Source organism: Podarcis melisellensis (assembly GCF_964234715.1).
Source record: "Podarcis melisellensis genome assembly, chromosome: 5".
Taxonomy (NCBI): Eukaryota; Metazoa; Chordata; class Lepidosauria; order Squamata; family Lacertidae; genus Podarcis; species Podarcis melisellensis.
The window spans coordinates 38,833,275-38,851,272 of NC_138537.1; the positions used below are offsets into that span (position 1 = coordinate 38,833,275).

General features: G+C 45.3%; 2 protein-coding genes across 5 annotated transcripts in view; both read right to left on the reverse strand.

The window, feature by feature from the left end:
• The window catches only part of VPS8 (VPS8 subunit of CORVET complex), a 93,104-nt gene extending 86,939 nt beyond the window's left edge, over positions 1-6,165 (reverse strand). For 2 of the 4 annotated variants that reach the window (XM_081910311.1, XM_081910308.1), the window contains exons 1-6: positions 6,035-6,165; positions 4,512-4,757; positions 2,475-2,543; positions 1,960-2,090; positions 1,389-1,482; positions 526-558 (exon numbers count right to left, since the gene is read on the reverse strand). In XM_081910311.1, the coding sequence (XP_081766437.1) occupies positions 526-558; positions 1,389-1,482; positions 1,960-2,090; positions 2,475-2,543; positions 4,512-4,670 (486 nt within the window). In that variant the 5' untranslated portion in view covers positions 4,671-4,757; positions 6,035-6,165. The remainder of the gene's footprint in view (positions 1-525; positions 559-1,388; positions 1,483-1,959; positions 2,091-2,474; positions 2,544-4,511; positions 4,758-6,034) is intronic. The other 2 variants (XM_081910309.1, XM_081910310.1) reach the window with 2 other exon arrangements.
• Positions 6,166-9,973: 3,808 nt separating this feature from the next.
• On the reverse strand, positions 9,974-16,354 carry LOC309370630 (thioredoxin domain-containing protein 6-like; the record flags this gene model as incomplete). Its single annotated transcript, XM_081912541.1, has 5 exons — positions 9,974-11,164; positions 11,687-11,783; positions 13,701-13,817; positions 15,555-15,626; positions 16,307-16,354. 5 exons carry the CDS (start codon positions 16,352-16,354, stop codon positions 11,160-11,162), a joined length of 339 nt encoding a protein of 112 aa, XP_081768667.1. The 3' UTR covers positions 9,974-11,159.
• Positions 16,355-17,998: the final 1,644 nt, after the last annotated feature.

Here is a 17,998-nt window from a genome sequence, read left to right on the forward strand (position 1 = left end):
TCTGGAGGTGTCAGAACCTCCAGAACAGCACACAGGGGAAGGAGAGGGGGGCTGTTCCATCTGGCAAGCTGCAAGGCTTGTGCAAACATTCATCAAAGCACAACAATGAATCCCACCCCATGGTTTTAAGTTGGGTTGTTTCAATAAACTATGGTTAAGGCTAACTCCAGATTGACCAGGTACTACCAAACTCAGATAAAAGAGGTTGATTTAAAAACAAGAGTTTCCCATTTCTTTCTCATGGCTAAGGAGCCCCCAAGCCTGGCAATCCATAGCTTAGCTTTACACCCAAATGTTGCTTATCACAGCTACTGCAAGGGTTACTGGAGTGCCAGATTGTGTGCACTGCTTTGGGTCCTTTATTTTGTTACATGGATTATTCACATCTATTCATTCATTCTATATAGTAATACAAATGAAATACTTTTGGAAAGAAACAGGGTCTGCAAAAATACTGTATCTAGGAGCAAGGCTTTAAGAACGTCAAAAATGAAACAAGCATTGTATAATTATTCATAAACTTACAATTGCAGTGGGTAAGCCAGCATCCACTTTGGCCTAAAAGAGAAGGATATATTATGCAACTAGCATCAATAATCATAAGTGTGAAACACAAAATAATCTGCATATATATCAGATATAATCATGTGAGGCTTCCCAACTTGCCATTTGAAATAACAGAATCATAGAATTGTAGAGTTGGAACTGTCTTGAGGGTCATCTGGTTCAAACTTAAGCCTACACTTGCCATTAAGAAGCTGAAGCTCTGACTCAAACACCCCCCACAACCAGATTAATTCCATATGGGAATTCCATCAGGTTATGACTGCGCAGAAAAGGGTTCTGCTCACTCCAGAGTGGATTTTGCTTTTCCCACAGATGGAAAATACCCCAAAGCTACAAAATGCAGGGGCTAGAAGCAGCCTCCTCCTGGGTTTACCATTATGTGTGACCATCACCAGTATGGAGTTAAAAGGAGCTCACACCCAGTCCTAAAATTACCCAGAGAATCGTTTTTTTCAGGATTCTCAAACTAACACCTGCGAGTTTACCAGAGCTCTTTTTAACCCACGTGACAGTCAGATACAACACTAGAATGCTTTGAGGGTTTTTGGTTTTTTTTACAAATCAAGCGGTGCATAAATATTATGAAATAAAATAAATAGAAATAAATAATAGAAACAGAACATGAGGCCGTGGAATAGTGTGCTTGACCGCATATCCAAATCCCTAGACCCCAGTTAGTTGTAGACTAGGAAAACAAACTTCATGTTTATCCTTTTCTACCCGCTGCATGAATATCGTAAGTGTACCACCTAACTATTGTCTCTTCCGACTTGTGTACTGCTCATGTTGCTCATCTGCCGCAGTGGAGAAAAGCTACTTACCGCTGCAGATACTATCTGAGCAGAGATTCCTTTCAGAAGGGACAGCCGTATCACAGAGCCATGGATGGAGAAAGAATCACGAAGTTTCTTCTTCCTTCGTAAAGTAAGGACAATCTCTCAGAACTCTACATGTAGTTAAGAGCCCAGTGCTATAGTGAGAAACTGCTAGATGAGCGGCTAAAGTCCCACTGTGCCAGCAGAACACCGGATACACTGCAGCCATGCAAATAATAATAATAATAATAATAAATTTTATTTATATCCCGCCCTCCCCAGCCGAAGCTGGGCTCAGGGCGGCTAACAGCAATGCTACCATGACACATGTAACAGTGCAACACCACAGATACGTCAGCTCAGAAGGCTACTAGTGGGGTGGAGCTGTGAGGACATGAGTGGCACAGGAGAGAAGGGCACTTATGCCATTTTCTACACCCCCTCATGCAACTGCCATACCTCCTCTCCCATGGTGGGGCGCAAGTTACCAATCCTATGAAGTAAGTTCCTGGAGACTGTCAGTGATGGCATCGATCACAAAGGAGCCACATCAAGGCATTTGCCCACAAAGAGTTACCTTTTCAGGTGTGTTCTATCGCCGCTGTCAGAGCTTGCTACAGATGAAGTATCATATGAGTGAGTGTCAATGTTATCAATATTTAGAAGGGAAGGATCCTCAAGAACAAATGGCTCTTCTTCATCATCAGTCTAAAAAAGAGACAGAAATAACATAGCTGGCCAACCATGCTATATCCAGCCTTGCAATGCACTAATGTAACTTACAGCAGTACTGCCTGGGTTTGCCAGGCGCCAGTTAGGCATGGTATTAGACAGGGATGAAAGACAGACTTTGCTCAAAGATTGCTGAATAAAATCCTACTGGTGGGTTCAGAAAGGCACACAGAGAGAGAAAAGAACACACAATGCCAATTAAACAGCTTTGCCAATTTTTAGAGGAGCTTGGTAGCTCCAAGGTAGTTTAAGAGCAGTGTCACGTTATGATAAATTGGTCTGTGAGCAATTGCACATTTGCATTTTGCTCTTCCAGCATAGTGTGCAAATAAGGGTTTTGTACTACCCTGCTCAACTCACCTCATTTAAAATACTTTCCAGTGTTGGGGGAGTATCAACCTGAGGAATATCAAACTCCTTGTCATCTATCTATATCAAAAAAAGAAACATTTTTAAGCTTCATCATGAAGATGTTGGCTGACCACTTTTGACAGTGAAATGCTTCATGCTCCTAGTCACTCTTCCCTGGGTGCTCTTTTCTGAAAATCGGTGCTTTCAAAAGGAAAATTTCAATTGGGAGCTACTGTACACACACTACGAAAAACTGGGAATTTGATCAATGTAATGATCTAGGGCTGAACAAAAGTTTAAACTATGTAAACACCAGATATGTGCCACAAAAATGCACAGATCATAAACACAACATAAAACCCAGGACTTTCTGGTAATGAAAACACCAAAGCCTGAAGGTGAGAACCAGAAAAAGGATGACCATGTCCGTCTTCCCCCTCTGTTGCAGCAGGATGGCACTTTAGGAACTGGAACTGCGGTCTCCATTGCTCAAATTGTCAATCCCTGTTTAGCTGCTGTATAAGCACTTCCAAAAGTCTGCATCTGAATATCCCTAAGAGCTACATAAAGTGGGATATGAAGGGGTTAAGAGAGCAGCTAGAACAGGGGTCACAGACCCTGGAGACTGCCCAGCTGTCAAACACCTTAAGTCACAATGTCGTCAAGTGATTGGGTGCTTTGAAGTTCTGAAGTCAGGACTTCAAAGCACTATGTACAGCTGATTCAGGAGGCTTTGGCTCTAGAGTCCATCAGCCAATGGTCAGTAGAATCAAAACCTGCTTTCCTTTGCCACTGAACAATCAGGAGAGCATTATAAGGCTCCCAATTGTGCTCTGACAGTTGCATAGCTATCTGTCACATATGATACCAGGTGTGGGGCAAGTGGGTGTGGTTTGGGAGAAACAGCCTTATGGGCCAAGCTTGGCCTGCAGGCCAGAGGGTCCCTACTCCTGAGTAATAATATCTGGGAGTGGAAGAAGGTATAATAATGCATACATCCAGTGCCACCTTTAAGCAATTTATTATTTTGAGAACTGTTTTTAGCTTTGGTTCACTGAAAGCCACTTTGGGAACTGTTATGACTGAAGGAAGTCTGTACACACAATAATTATTGTTTGTCTGAAAACTCCCCCCCCCGAATGAAAACTCCAAATCCTCAATTCCTATTTGCTTTAAGAACATTTTAATTATTGTTATAGTCCCCACTTTTTCCCTTTCACTTTAGGAATGTCTGGGACTTATATTGCGGGGTGGGGGGTGGGGGGAGTGTTAATCTTCCAGGACTCAGCCATCTTCATCCACCTCAAAATAAGAGAACAACCCATGTGATGTAACAAATCTACCCATTCAGCAGCAAAAGCATCCCAAAACATACTAGACACAGCATCTTAGAACAGATAATAGATGACACAGTACAGTAGATGACTTCCAGTCACTCTGCAGTTTGTCTAATACTTTTCAGTGTGTGAAGTAAAGCACTGTAAGCTTGATTTCTGATGCTAAAAAAGCACTCTGGCCACAAACCAATGCCTCTTTTCCCTATAGTTAGAGGAGATACAAAGTGTGTGTGTGTGTGTGTGTGTGTGTGTGTGTGTGTGTGTGTGTCTTAAGCAAGCTTCTGACACAAGTTTCTGGCAAGCTTCTGAAAGTATATTCATTTCTGGCACCACATCCCATACTATTCCAGAGAGTCCCTATAACTCCAAGAGTGGTTTTTTGGGGGAAGCACAAGGAGTATGAGGAGGGGGGAAAGCCCTGTTTCCCAAGTGGAGTCCTGACTACACTTCTCTGGAACCAACCCACTGCAACTACATGAACCAAACAAGATATTAATGTATGATCCAATCCAAAAATCTGAAGAAATAAAACTCCCATTAAAATATTTTGTGCATGTGTAAAGAGGTTGTTATGCCATGAACATAACATATATTTTTTTAAAATCCCGATTAGCTAGCACTACAAAAGCAAACAGTAGCACATAACAATGTATAATGAACAACAGCAACAATTCACTTCTTAGACAAAAGACAGGCAGCAATGTCTTACCAGCTCACTCTTGGAGTCCAACTCTCTACTCAGTTCAGTCACAGACAGCTTGGGGGAAGAGGTTTCCTGGCACAATGGCTGCTGACTTGATTCATCCACCACAAAGGGACCTTGATCTTGGTCAAGGTTTTGACTCTCCATCTTGAGCTCATCTTCCATCTTTCTTGTTCCCAGCTGTCAAAAAGCAGCCACTTGATAGGAGGGAAGTTTAAAGTACATCTGCTTCCAGAGCCCAAACACCTATAACTGATATAGAACGGTTCACATGCCACATTTACAACAGGGATACATAGAAATCATCAGAGAAAACCTGCAGCAGTGGACAATACGCAGACTACAAGTGAAAAGTCACGGCTAAGAACTCCTACTTAAACATAAGGGTGAGATTTCCACACAACTGCTTCACTTTTGTACTACATCAAAAATATGAAAGTAACAGTAGCTATGTGTTATCCTAAGGCAGGCATGCATTGACACCAAGATGTCAGCTGTGCAGACTAACACAAACCATACTGATCTCCTCTCTGTGTCTGGATAACAACTCATACCGTTTAAGTTGCAAGCCATTTTGGAGGTCCTTGTTAGGGCCAAAATGCAGAGTATAAATTCTTTTAGAAACATTATTCTCTCCCCCCAACCCCCACTCTTAGATCATAGAATCAGAGTTAGAAGGGACCATGAGGTTCATCTAGTCCAACCCCCTGCAATGCAGGAATATTTCACCCAATGTGGGGCTCCAACCCACAGCTCTGAGATAGAGTCTCATGCCCTACCACCGACTGAGCTATCCCAGCTGCTGCCCTACATCACCCACAAGCTAGAAGGTGCCTACAAGGGAAACTCTGGGACCTCGCATTGAAACATATGACTTCCTCACCCCATCATTCGCTTCCCGGTTCAATGACGGCTCAGAAGCCTGCCATTAAATCAGGAACGTCAGCCGTCCAGATGTTTCCCCCTACAGATCCTATCATCTCCGACCAGCATCAGCCACCTGACAGGGGCTGACAGGAGTTGGGAGAGTCCAGAAAAAGCCACAGGTTCTCAATCCCTGCTTTTGTCCTCCTAAGGAAGCCTGAGGTTGTGTCATTTGCAGCAGTCAATGTAAGAGCTTGGCCGCTTCTCAACGTAATCACAATGAAGTTTCAAAGTGGGTGGGTGCGGGGCAAAGCACCCGAGAGCTCCACGGAGGCATGTTCAGTCACCCACCCGAAGGTGCCACTTCTGGGAGCAAAGCCCCACAGCAGCCACCCCACAGGCTGGGAGAGAGGGGTTTCCGGGGATTCCCTTCCCCGCCCCACAAAACCCAGGCGCCCTCCTCTAGGACGCCGCAGCACAGAGCAGGAACGGGCCATGTTAGAAGCGACAGGCATCGCCATGGCCAGGGACGGGGGTGCGGGGCGAGTCTGCCTTAAGGGCTACGCCCCACACAAGGCCAGCCAAGCCGCCTGCTGGGAAACTGGGAGGCGCCCGCCCTCGGCCCCCCGACTCCTGAGCCAGCGAGGCAAAGGAACAAGGCTCACCAGCCCACATCTTCGGGGGCGCCCTCGAAACGCCAGCCATTCCGCACCCGCCGCCGCCGCCGTCGCCACTTACTTCCGCCCGGCCCAAGCGCAGCTTCTCCGCCCGGCGTCTGCTTTAAAGGGGACGCTCAAGCTCGGGCCAAGCGGGCCTTCAATCTCGCAGCGCCCCCTTCTGGCGCCGAAGAGAGATGCATCCGAGAGCGTAAATTCGCGGCTGCTGGCTGTCGTGGTTTTTAATTCAATACGATTTAAGGTTTCGGCGCGGGACGCGGTTTAAGCTGCTGCTCCGAGGTTCAACAACCTCAAATATTAAATAGAGCGGGGGGCGGGGGCAGTTCATGTAATAGTGCATTATTAACAGTTCCTGATTCAATAGGTTCTGATAGAGCGGCGACGTTGGATCCGTTAGATAAATTCGGGGGTGGGGTTTTAGCCTGCAATCTGAGTAAATTAGATAAAAAGGATTTCCCTAACTGACAGCTCATTTGCATATGCATAATAGATATGCCTCCTCTAACGGCAACTCGTGCTCATCATCTAAAAACAAATAAGAGGAGGAGGCTGCATAAGGGTATTTTACGCCATTTATGATGGGATGACAGGGGACTAATAGTTGCCAATAGGTAACAGTTGCAGAAGTGCAGAAGTGCTGAAGGTCAGTGGCAGAGCATTTGCTTTGCATGTAGAAGGTCCAATAATAATAATAATTTATTATTTATACCCCGCCCATCTGGCTGGGTTTCCCCAGCCACTCTGGGCGGCTTCCAACAGAATATTAGGTTCATTCCTGGCCATCTCCAAGTAGGACTGAAAAACAGACCCATCTGAAACCCAGAAGAGCCACTATCACCAGTCAGTGTAAACAATACCAAGCTGGATGGACCATTGATTTAACTCAGTTAGCAGGCAGGCTATCCGTGGTGGCTAATGCCCCCAGAGATTAAGAGGGTGGAAAACAGGAAGGAATTCTAGTTTTGTCACAGTCAAGTCTGTAATCAAGTCTACGAACTTCCATTCTTTTGCACAGCATATGACCGGAGCTTATTTTTGCTGACAAATCGAGAGAACAGAGGGCCCAGGGCATGGTTGGTTGGTTGGTTGCAGGGCGGGGTGGGTGGGTGTTGCTGGGTCAAATTAGCCATACTGATTTGTATGCTGATGGGAGGGGTTACAGTTTAGAACAGCACTGATGCTTCAGCAATGAGGCAACTCAAGCTGCGAGTTTATACAAGAGCTAAAGCTCCATTCCTTCCTTCCTGCCTCCAAGTCAGGCCCTGATCCAGGAATGTGCTTCTACCCACTTCCCCTTCTTCTCAAGTAGCCTCCCATGCAGCTAGCTAGCTGATATTCAGGCATCCCAGACAGCTGGTCCTGGGACAGGAATGTCAAGATACAGCAGCTGAATGCTCACATTGTTATGGATACTAACCATGTGTGTGGCTGGTGATATTGCTCCATTTTGTGCTTTCTGGAGTGGCGTTTTCTTCTCTACACCTTTTATGGTAGGAGTGTACAAGACACCAATTAAGATACTGAGATACACCTTAGTATGTTACATTCTAAGGAGTGTGCATGGTATCAGCTAAGGTAAAGGTACTAAAAAAAAGGTAAAGGACCCCAGACAGTTAAGTCCAGTCGTGAACAACTCTGGGGTTGCAGTGCTCATCTCGCTTTACTGACTGAGGGAGCTGACGTTTGGCGGCAGACAGTTTTTCCAGGTCATGTGGCCAGCATGACTTAAGCCACTTCTGGCGAAATCAGAGCAGCACATGGAAACAGCGTTTACCTTCCCACTGGAGGTATTTATCTACTTGCACTTTGATGTGCTTTTGAACTGCTAGGTTGGCAGGAGGTGGGACCAGTGGCGTAGCGTGGGGGGTGCAAGGGGTGCCAGCCGCACCGGGCGCAACATTTTTGGGGGCGCACTCGGAGCTCTCTGCCCCTACCTGGTCCTGGTGGCTCACTCTCTCTCTCACAGTGCTGGCTGCGAAGGAAAGGACGAGGCTGCGCGCTCCCCAGCCCAGGCGCCGCCTTCTGCGCGCACACTCGCTTGCCGCTAGAAGCCCTGCAGAAAAGGCCGTCGGGTGCAGGAGCGGCGCCTACGTCGCGCTTCCCGGAGGGGGCGCGTCGCCCGGCATTGGCGCGCGTTTGGGCGGGCTGCGGAGGGCGCGAGCGCTGCGTGCGCCCCAGGAGGCCGGCGAGGGCGGGAAAGCGGGCGGCTCGCTCCTCCCGTGCGCCCGAAGGGGCTTTTTTGGCGGTTCCCCCGCTGCTACGGAGTCCTAAGCAACGAGAAGGAAAGCGCCTCATGAGCATAGCACTGGAGGGTGAGTCTCAACTTTTCTGGACGAGCACTCAATGTGTTGCAGATATTAAGCATAAGAAACGCTCCTCATTGTCCACACCCATAAAAATATTCATTTATTTATAAATATTTTATTAAATTTTCAAATACATAATACAAGATCCCTACACCAAAAAGCCAGAACCAAAATACCAAAGAGCCATATAGAAAGAAAGAAATAAAAAAGAAAAAAGAGAAAAATATAACCAACCATTCAGTACAACTTTTCTTATATAACTGATTGGACTTCCTCACATCTCCTTACCCTGCATTATTTATAATAAGAATGTCAGCAAATTATTACCTTGTTTCATACCTTATTTTGTACTTTCCAAATATTATACTTCTAAATTTAAAACAATTTTTATCAATTGCTCATACCTTAAAATTAAACGTAGTGTTGCCTTAAATTTCGACCTTTTCTTACTTATAACTTAATTTTCTATTTTACAAAGTCTATTTGCTGGAACTGATATTTTCTAAATCGTGCAAATACTTAACATTCATACAACTTATAATGTTTTTGTAAATAGTCCTTAAACTTCTTCCAGTCCTCTTCCATTGTTTCTTCTCCCAAGTCTCGGATTCTGCCAGTCATTTCAGCCAATTCCATATAGTCCATCAATTGCGTCTGCCACTCTTCCAGTGTGGGCAAGTCTTGTGTCTTCCAATACTTTGCAATAAGTATTCTTGCTGCTGTTGTCGCATACATAAAGAAACTTCTGTCCTTTTTTAACACTTTCTGGCCGACAATGCCCAAGAGGAAGGCCTCCGGTTTCTTAACAAAGGTATATTTAAATCAGTGGCGTAGCGTGGGGGGTGCAGGGGGGGCCAGCCGCACCGGGCGCAACATCTGGGGGTTAGGGGGCGCAAATCCACGGGTTAGGGGGCGCAAATTACTTGCCTTGCCCCGGGCGCTGACAACCCACGCTACGCCACTGGGTGGGACTGAGCAATGGGAGCTCACCCCATCGCGGGATTCGAACCGCCGACCTTCTGATCAGCAAGCCCTAGGCTCAGTGGTTTAGACCACAGCACCACCCACACTAACTAGGGGCCAATTAACTGGAATTAAATCCCATTGAACTCATTGAGTCTTATTTGGTAGTAGGATTATGCAATGTCAATTATGATGGCTCATCCTGGTTGGACTGTTGTTCTTTCCATTTGGAGACCTCTATGGTGAGAGTAAAAGTAAAGAACCCCTAGATGGTTAAATCCAGATGAAGGTGACTATGGAGTGTGGTGCTCATCTCACTTCAGGCCGAGGGAGCCGGTGTTTGTCCGCAGACAGCTTTCCAAGTCATGTGGCCAGCATGACTAAACCACTTCTGGGGCAACAGGACACCATGACAAGTGCCAGAGTGCACAGAAATGCAGTTTAACTTCTCACCACAGTGGTACCTATTTTTCTACTTGTACTGGTATGCTTTCGAACTGCTAGGTTGGCAGAAGCTGGGACAGAGCAACAAGAGCTCGCCCCTCTGTGCAGATTCGAACAGCAGACCTTCCAATCGGCAAGCCCAGGAGGCTCAGTGGTTTAGACCACAGCGTCACCCGCTCCCTGCCTAGTGGTGGACCTCCTTTGCACAAAGGAATCCTCATGGTTTCTTTGCCATGAAGCATCTCATGACTTTCTGTTAAGGCCAGATAGCAGAGCCCTAAATTGTGGATGTGGAAAAGAAAAACAAATCTGTAATTACTTGAATTTCTTTATTAAAACAGTAATCAGGTGCAAGTATTCTCAAAGAGAAAAGCAATGCCAGAAAATGCATGAGTCACTGATAATAATAACCACAAGAAGCAAATGTGTGTTTAGTGGTTTCCCAGTCTCACAAAAAGTCATACTTCCAATCCGGCAAGTACTGCATGAGCCACCATATCAGAATTCAACACAGCCACTGTAAATTCACATGTTGATAAATCTTTCAGTCCCTACTAAGCTTAGAAAATTGATTCCAGTGACAAAACCAACACTGTGCAAGATCAATCATAACATTTCTGTTGTGAAAGTTTACAGTTTCTTCATCAAGTTTACAGTTTTGCTTATTCACATATATCCAAAGGGTTTGCAGAACTGTTATATCAGCTCTGTTCTGTTTGGAAAGCCTTTAATCCAGGGTTCAATCAGAGACAGGCCTGACCCAAGACATTTTGCTGCCTCTGGTACAGGACAAGATGATGTAACCATGTACAAAAGCTGACTAGACTGACAATTGTACATGACAACAGGATAGTATTCCCCAGCGCACCTGAGGACACCACACTAGGTACATGACAAACCTGTGTGACACACATCATCATCATGATGTGTGTCATGTCAGTGGCTACAGATTATGATGTTTGCATATTGCCTGTAGGATCAGAGACATCATAGCTCAGAGTGCTCATTCTAGGGGAACAACTGCAGCAGAAAGCTATTGTTCTCTTACCCAGCTTTTGAGCTTTCCATAGACACATATGGGGAACAGGATGCAGGGTTAAATAAGCCTTTGATCTGATATTGAATGAGATAAGCCCAGCAAAGCTCTCCTACCGTCCATATCTTCATATATGCTGTCTTGCATAGTATTAACCTGATAGTCAGATTTGTAACCAGGCTTTCCTAAACATCTGTAATTCTTTTCATAGACTACTCCAACCTGAAACACATTGCTGCTGCTTATGGCAATATGTAGCCATTTAATTTTTTACACTTATATTAGAGAAAACTTGTCTGTAACATTACTCATCAGCTCCAAATGATAGTGAGAAAGCCAGTTCCAGAAAGCATCAATTGGTGAATTAATCTAGGAAGAAAGCATGAGAGGAAATTAGCATAAGAAGAAAGCAGACCCTGGAAGAACATCAAAGGAGGGATATCTGCCTGATATTTACACTGTGAAATTGCTTTGGCCTTTTGGATCAGTATAAAACTGTAAAATTAAATACTCTTTCAGTTTTTCTTGGGGGTTTTTTTTTTAACCATCTAAGCCTAGTACTATGATAGCCCAAAATGTGTCATAAGAATGGTTTTCTCAAGCATACTGGGAGGAGAGAAAGTGACATTTTCTAAGCGATGGAGCCTAGTCCCTTAGACTTTGCTGCAACTCAGCATTCACAGTTTTACCAAGAAATTTGACAACACAAGCCTCATTTATCTACATAAACCCAGAAGATGCTCCTTCTGGGATGAGTAATATCAGTGACAAAATCTAAAGTAGAGCAGTGGCAAAAATCCAATCTGAGAGATTGCTTACCTTCTTGTGCAAGGATAATTTTTAAACTATATAAATGGTATTACCTATATGCCACTGAGTACAGCCAAATACCTGCTTCTTCTTCCTCCTCCTCCTCTTCTTCCCCATCTTCTGCTTCCTCCCCCTCAATGGCAGTACTCACTTCTTTAGGAATCGCTTCATCCTGGATCTAGTATCAAAGCATACAAGGGTGTTGGTTGCAGACTATTTTAGAAAAACTACATTTTAATGAAGACTAGTGTTATGTAATAGACAATGGTTATTTTTAGTAATAGGGGTTTTTTTGTTTCGTTGGTGGTGTGTTTTGTCCATTTTTCCAAAATGTGATCTATTAGTATTTTTTTACAGTTTTTATCTCTGGAGCTGGTTTTTATTAACAAATGGTTACAATCTGATGGATAATGAATGTGTTGTTGAATTCATGAATACTAAGGAGCTGAGGGAAGAAGCTGCACATGCTCTGTTAGTAGAGGATGATCAGAGGAAGAGACACATAACATTCTCCACAGGTGCCAGAGATTCCTGCAGCCTCTGAAACCCATAACGTTTATGCATACAGAGCCATTTATGCCATAACCCAGATGATCAGCAGTGACTTGGACACATACTTAGAGGGGGAAGGGTCCCTGTGGAACCCGGCAGCTAGACTGGTGACTGGGAGCGGCTGCCAAGAGCACATAACACCGGTCTTGAAAGACGCGGCTCCCAGTACGTTTCCAAGCACAATTCAAAGTGTTGGTGCTGACCTTTAAAGCCCTAAACAACCTTGGTCCAGTATACCTTAAGAAGCGTCTCCACCCCCATCGTTCTGCCCAGACACTGAGGTCCAGTGCCAAGAGCCTTCTGGCGGTTCTTTCACTGCGAGAAGCCAAGTTACAGGGAACCAGGCAGAGGGCCTTCTTGGTAGTGGCGCCCGTCCTGTGGAACGCCCTCCCACCAGATGTCAAAGAGAACAACTACCAGACTTTTAGAAGACATCTGAAGGCAGCTTTTAATGTTTGATGCATTACTGTATTTTAATATTTTGTTGGAAGCCGCCCAGAGTGGCTGGGAAAGCCCAGCCAGATGGGCAGGGTATAAATAAATTATTATTATTATTATTATTATTATTACTATTCCTATCAGATGTCAAGACCATAAGAAATGGAACTCTGAACTCAGTATCCTTGAGCCAGGACTCTCAGGCCCAGTGCTGGACCCTACCAGGGAATCAAAACCTTCTCCCTTCCTCTGCTAAACACCAAAAGGCAAAACACTTGACAAAAGAGGATAGGATGGCAGGCTCTAGGCCATAGGATCACTCCTTTCAGAATCTCCATTCTCCAGCAAGTGGAAACTGGGTATCTATTTGAAGGACATGACTACTCTCACTTTTTTATTCAGTTTCTTTCCCTTCAAGTAGACACACACTAGGCAACATTAAAACTGAGATAACAATGGAAGCAGAGTTACGTCCCAGTCATGGTTCACTATCGGTAGAATTCTACACAGAATTTGGAAACAAGGACCTAGGAACATCAGCTGATAACAACAGTTGATGGACCAGCTAAGAGGCAGCAAACATTAGGAGAAACCTCTTAACAGTACAAACAGTTCAACAATAGTCAACCTTGAGGAGTGGTGGTCTCTCCCTTGTTAGAGGTGTTCAAGCAGACAGCCACTTGCAGAGGAGGCTTTGCTCTGGATTTCTTGCATTAAAGGTAAAGGGACCCCTGACGATTAGGTCCAGTTGTGACCGACTCTGGGGTTGCAGCGCTCATCTCGCTTTATTGGCCAAGGGAGCTGGCGTACAGCTTCCGGGTCATGTGGCCAGGAAGACTAAGCCACTTCTGGCAAACCAGAGCAGCGCACGGAAACGCTGTTTACCTTCCCACTGGAGTGGTACCTATTTATCTACTTGCACTTTGACGTGCTTTCGAACTGCTAGGTGGGCAGGAGATGGGACTGAGCAAAGGGAGCTCACCCCGTGGCGGGGATTCAAATAAGCAGGGCTTTAAACTAGATGGCCCACAACCCCCCTGCCCACAACTCTAATCAAAGACACAACTTAAAAGAAAATTAAATGAAATTGAAGGGGTTAGATTACCACCACTCTATCTGTTCCATGATCCAAGACCTTCTTTTCTGCCTCTAGCTGCTCCTGAATTGTTTTCTGTAGCAATGGTGCATTTGCTCCTCTTATAACTGCTACCAACTCTCCCCCCTGACAGAAAATAGAAAATAATTGCCAATATAGTTTACAAACGTAATTTGCGTCAACACAAGCATTAATATTACCAGTGGTGGAGTCTGGGTCTTCTTTTCCTGCCAACAAATGCTACGCTGCTATAAAGACAGCAAAAAATAGTTTAGATTTTAAGCATGGACTGATTTCCAACCTCTCCTGTTGTTAGTTGAAGACCCAGAATCACAGAACAAGAGGAAGGAGAGGATTGACGCATGGGATGCCTCACAGGTAGCAAGGGTTGCAAGGCCGAACCATTTCATTGGTTTGATCAATAAACAGAACCTTGTTTTAACTAGCTAGAAAGTGGTCCCAAGTAATGAGGCAGATTAGAAAGAATAATTATTTTTAATATAAACACTTGTAAAAACTGAAGAAGTCAAGCACTATCTTAAAACAGGTATTCCCCTTATCTCCGCAATGTCAAAAAAACAAAGAGGAGATGCTTCTTCCTTCAGAAACAATGTTTTTAGGCACATGCAAATGTATGCAAATTTAATTCCTTAACTGGTTGGCAAACTTGTAAGAACGATTTGGGCTGCAATCCTAAACCCACTTACCTAGCAGTAAGCCTCATTGGAATCAGTGGGACTTACTTCTGAGTAGACATGTATTTTATTGCACCATAAAATAATTTACCCAGAGATAATTTATTGCCCCCAATCCATTAAAGTCAAGTTATTTGACTTCCACACTACTTGGAGTAAATGTTTTAGCTGACTCATCCTATTAATTTGTAGTACGACCCGTTCCACAGGAAGCAAGCATATCATCCTCTTCCACTTCCAGTGCTTAGGTTGTGAGTGGCATTGCTTACATAACCAAAGGAACAACACTCCCACACAGGAAGGAGACTCGAGAAACTGTCTGAAGAAGTACAAGAACTATTGGGGGGGGGGGAACCCTGCAGAGTGGGCCAATTGTGATAATTGGCCATGGAATGCTGTCCGACTGCAGAGTGATAAGAACACTGGGATGAGGAAGAGAAATGGAGTAGTTGTAATCTTGAACGGGGAACACGCCACACCACAAATTGTTTTGAAGGTCCTATGTGTTCCCTCAACTTCCCAGGAGCTACATACTCTGAGCAACGTTCTTCTGACAGAGTTTCCTGTGCGTAGCAGCCACCTAGCAGAGCAGTACCACAAGGCCAACCTGTTTCGGGCTCGTTCATACTTCTGCATTGTAGGCAAGGATCAGAGCAGTTTTGCTTTGCCCCACTCTTTAGCAATGAATCAGAAGGAATGGCAAACTGCAGAAAACCTGGTTGCTATTTGCACCAACAAATGGAGGAGTGGATAATTGCTAAGTGTGCTAATCTCTCTTGAAGGCTTTCCCCCCTTTACCCTAAGATGCCTAATTTATTCAGACACTACTAATTACATTCTTAATATTTTTAGCATCCTAATCTCTGTCTTGTTTAATCTTACGGTCAGAGGCATATACATTTATATAAGCTACGTAAGTTACAACTACTGTGGAAAGTATTTTAGGTTACCGTATGCATAGAGAATGAGGGGAAATACAAACTAGGGTAATATCTGAAATATAAAAATACGATTCCCAGCAACAACATATACATTATCTCCAGCTGCCAGCAAGTTCAAATTCATTGATACGAGCAAAAACACATGTTTAATACATAATACACACCAGAGCATAGTGGAGCAAGTTTAAAGTCAAACAGGTTTAAAAGACATCTCAGTACCAACTTACAGCATAAAAGAGAAACGTAGGTTCGCATTTTCCACGATATTTCTCTAGGGCATCAACTGAATCTACTTCAGCCTAAATAAAAAGTAAACAAGCAAACAACTTACTAAGAGCATTTATGTTGTGAACCGCCCTGAGATCTGTGTAAGAAGGGCAGTATTGTATACAAATTTAATAAGTAAAATAATAATAATAATAATAATAACAACAACAATAATAATAATAGGGCAAAAGTTCACAACTACAGAAGCACCCTTTGGGTAGGCCAGAAAAACATCTAGAGCAGAATTGCTCTAGAACCTGGTGCATCCCAGTTATTGCTGGACTGCAACACACATGAGAGCCAGTGTGGTGTAGTGGTTAAGAGCGGTGGACTTGTAATCTGGTGAACTGGGTTCACATCTCCGCTCCTCCACATGCAGCTGCTGAGTGACCTTGGGCTAGTCACACTTCTTTGAAGTCTCTCAGCCCCACTCACCTCACAGAGTGTTTGTTGTGGAGAAGGAAGGGAAAGGAGAATGTTAGCCGCTTTGAGACGCCTTAAAGGGAGTGAAAGGCGGGATATCAAATCCAAACTCCTCCTCCTCCTCCTCCTCCTCCTCCTCCTCCTCCTCCTCCTCCTCTTCTTCTTCTTCTTCTTCTTCTTCTTCTTCTTCTTCTTCTTCTTCTACATCATCCCTGACCATTTGCCACACTGACAGGAATGATAGGAGCTGGAGTCCAACAATATCTGGAGGGCCCTCGGTTCCCTATACCTGATTGGATAAACACCTATTCAGATGCACATTTAGCTCTGCCCCCATAGCCCTGTGATTTCTCTGGCCTCTGCAAACAGCTACAGCAGAGAGCCTTGTATTTCTATTTGGGAAGGCTCCCTCAGCCAAATGAGAACCTTGGAAGATCGGGGCTTGAGCGGAGTGGCAGGGTTAAAGTTGCATCCCCATATCCCTGCTCTACCCATGGTCCTCTTCAAGCAATAATTAATGCCTGAAGACTTGTGTTATGACAATGGGTTTCAGAGATCTCTAACCACAATGTTTCCTAATTAGCCAGAGCAGGGGAGAGGAGCTCACAGGAAGGGGAGGCTGTGTTTTGTGAGGGAGAGTGTGGAGTATCTCTGTCCACTGCCAGCTTTGCTCCCACCCATTGTGGTCTTGCTCTGCCGACTGCTGGACCTGCTATGCCTGGAAGATTAGGCACAAGGAAATGCAGCCCCAGTTGGGAGAGTCCAGAAAAAGCCACAGGTTCTCAATCCCTGCTTTTGTCCTCCTAAGGAAGCCTGAGGTTGTGTCATTTGCAGCAGTCAATGTAAGAGCTTGGCCGCTTCTCAACGTAATCACAATGAAGTTTCAAAGTGGGTGGGTGCGGGGCAAAGCACCCGAGAGCTCCACGGAGGCATGTTCAGTCACCCACCCGAAGGTGCCACTTCTGGGAGCAAAGCCCCACAGCAGCCACCCCACAGGCTGGGAGAGAGGGGTTTCCGGGGATTCCCTTCCCCGCCCCACAAAACCCAGGCGCCCTCCTCTAGGACGCCGCAGCACAGAGCAGGAACGGGCCATGTTAGAAGCGACAGGCATCGCCATGGCCAGGGACGGGGGTGCGGGGCGAGTCTGCCTTAAGGGCTACGCCCCACACAAGGCCAGCCAAGCCGCCTGCTGGGAAACTGGGAGGCGCCCGCCCTCGGCCCCCCGACTCCTGAGCCAGCGAGGCAAAGGAACAAGGCTCACCAGCCCACATCTTCGGGGGCGCCCTCGAAACGCCAGCCATTCCGCACCCGCCGCCGCCGCCGTCGCCACTTACTCGCCACTTACTTCCGCCCGGCCCAAGCGCAGCTTCTCCGCCCGGCGTCTGCTTTAAAGGGGACGCTCAAGCTCGGGCCAAGCGGGCCTTCAATCTCGCAGCGCCCCCTTCTGGCGCCGAAGAGAGATGCATCCGAGAGCGTAAATTCGCGGCTGCTGGCTGTCGTGGTTTTTAATTCAATACGATTTAAGGTTTCGGCGCGGGACGCGGTTTAAGCTGCTGCTCCGAGGTTCAACAACCTCAAATATTAAATAGAGCGGGGGGCGGGGGCAGTTCATGTAATAGTGCATTATTAACAGTTCCTGATTCAATAGGTTCTGATAGAGCGGCGACGTTGGATCCGTTAGATAAATTCGGGGGTGGGGTTTTAGCCTGCAATCTGAGTAAATTAGATAAAAAGGATTTCCCTAACTGACAGCTCATTTGCATATGCATAATAGATATGCCTCCTCTAACGGCAACTCGTGCTCATCATCTAAAAACAAATAAGAGGAGGAGGCTGCATAAGGGTATTTTACGCCATTTATGATGGGATGACAGGGGACTAATAGTTGCCAATAGGTAACAGTTGCAGAAGTGCAGAAGTGCTGAAGGTCAGTGGCAGAGCATTTGCTTTGCATGTAGAAGGTCCAATAATAATAATAATT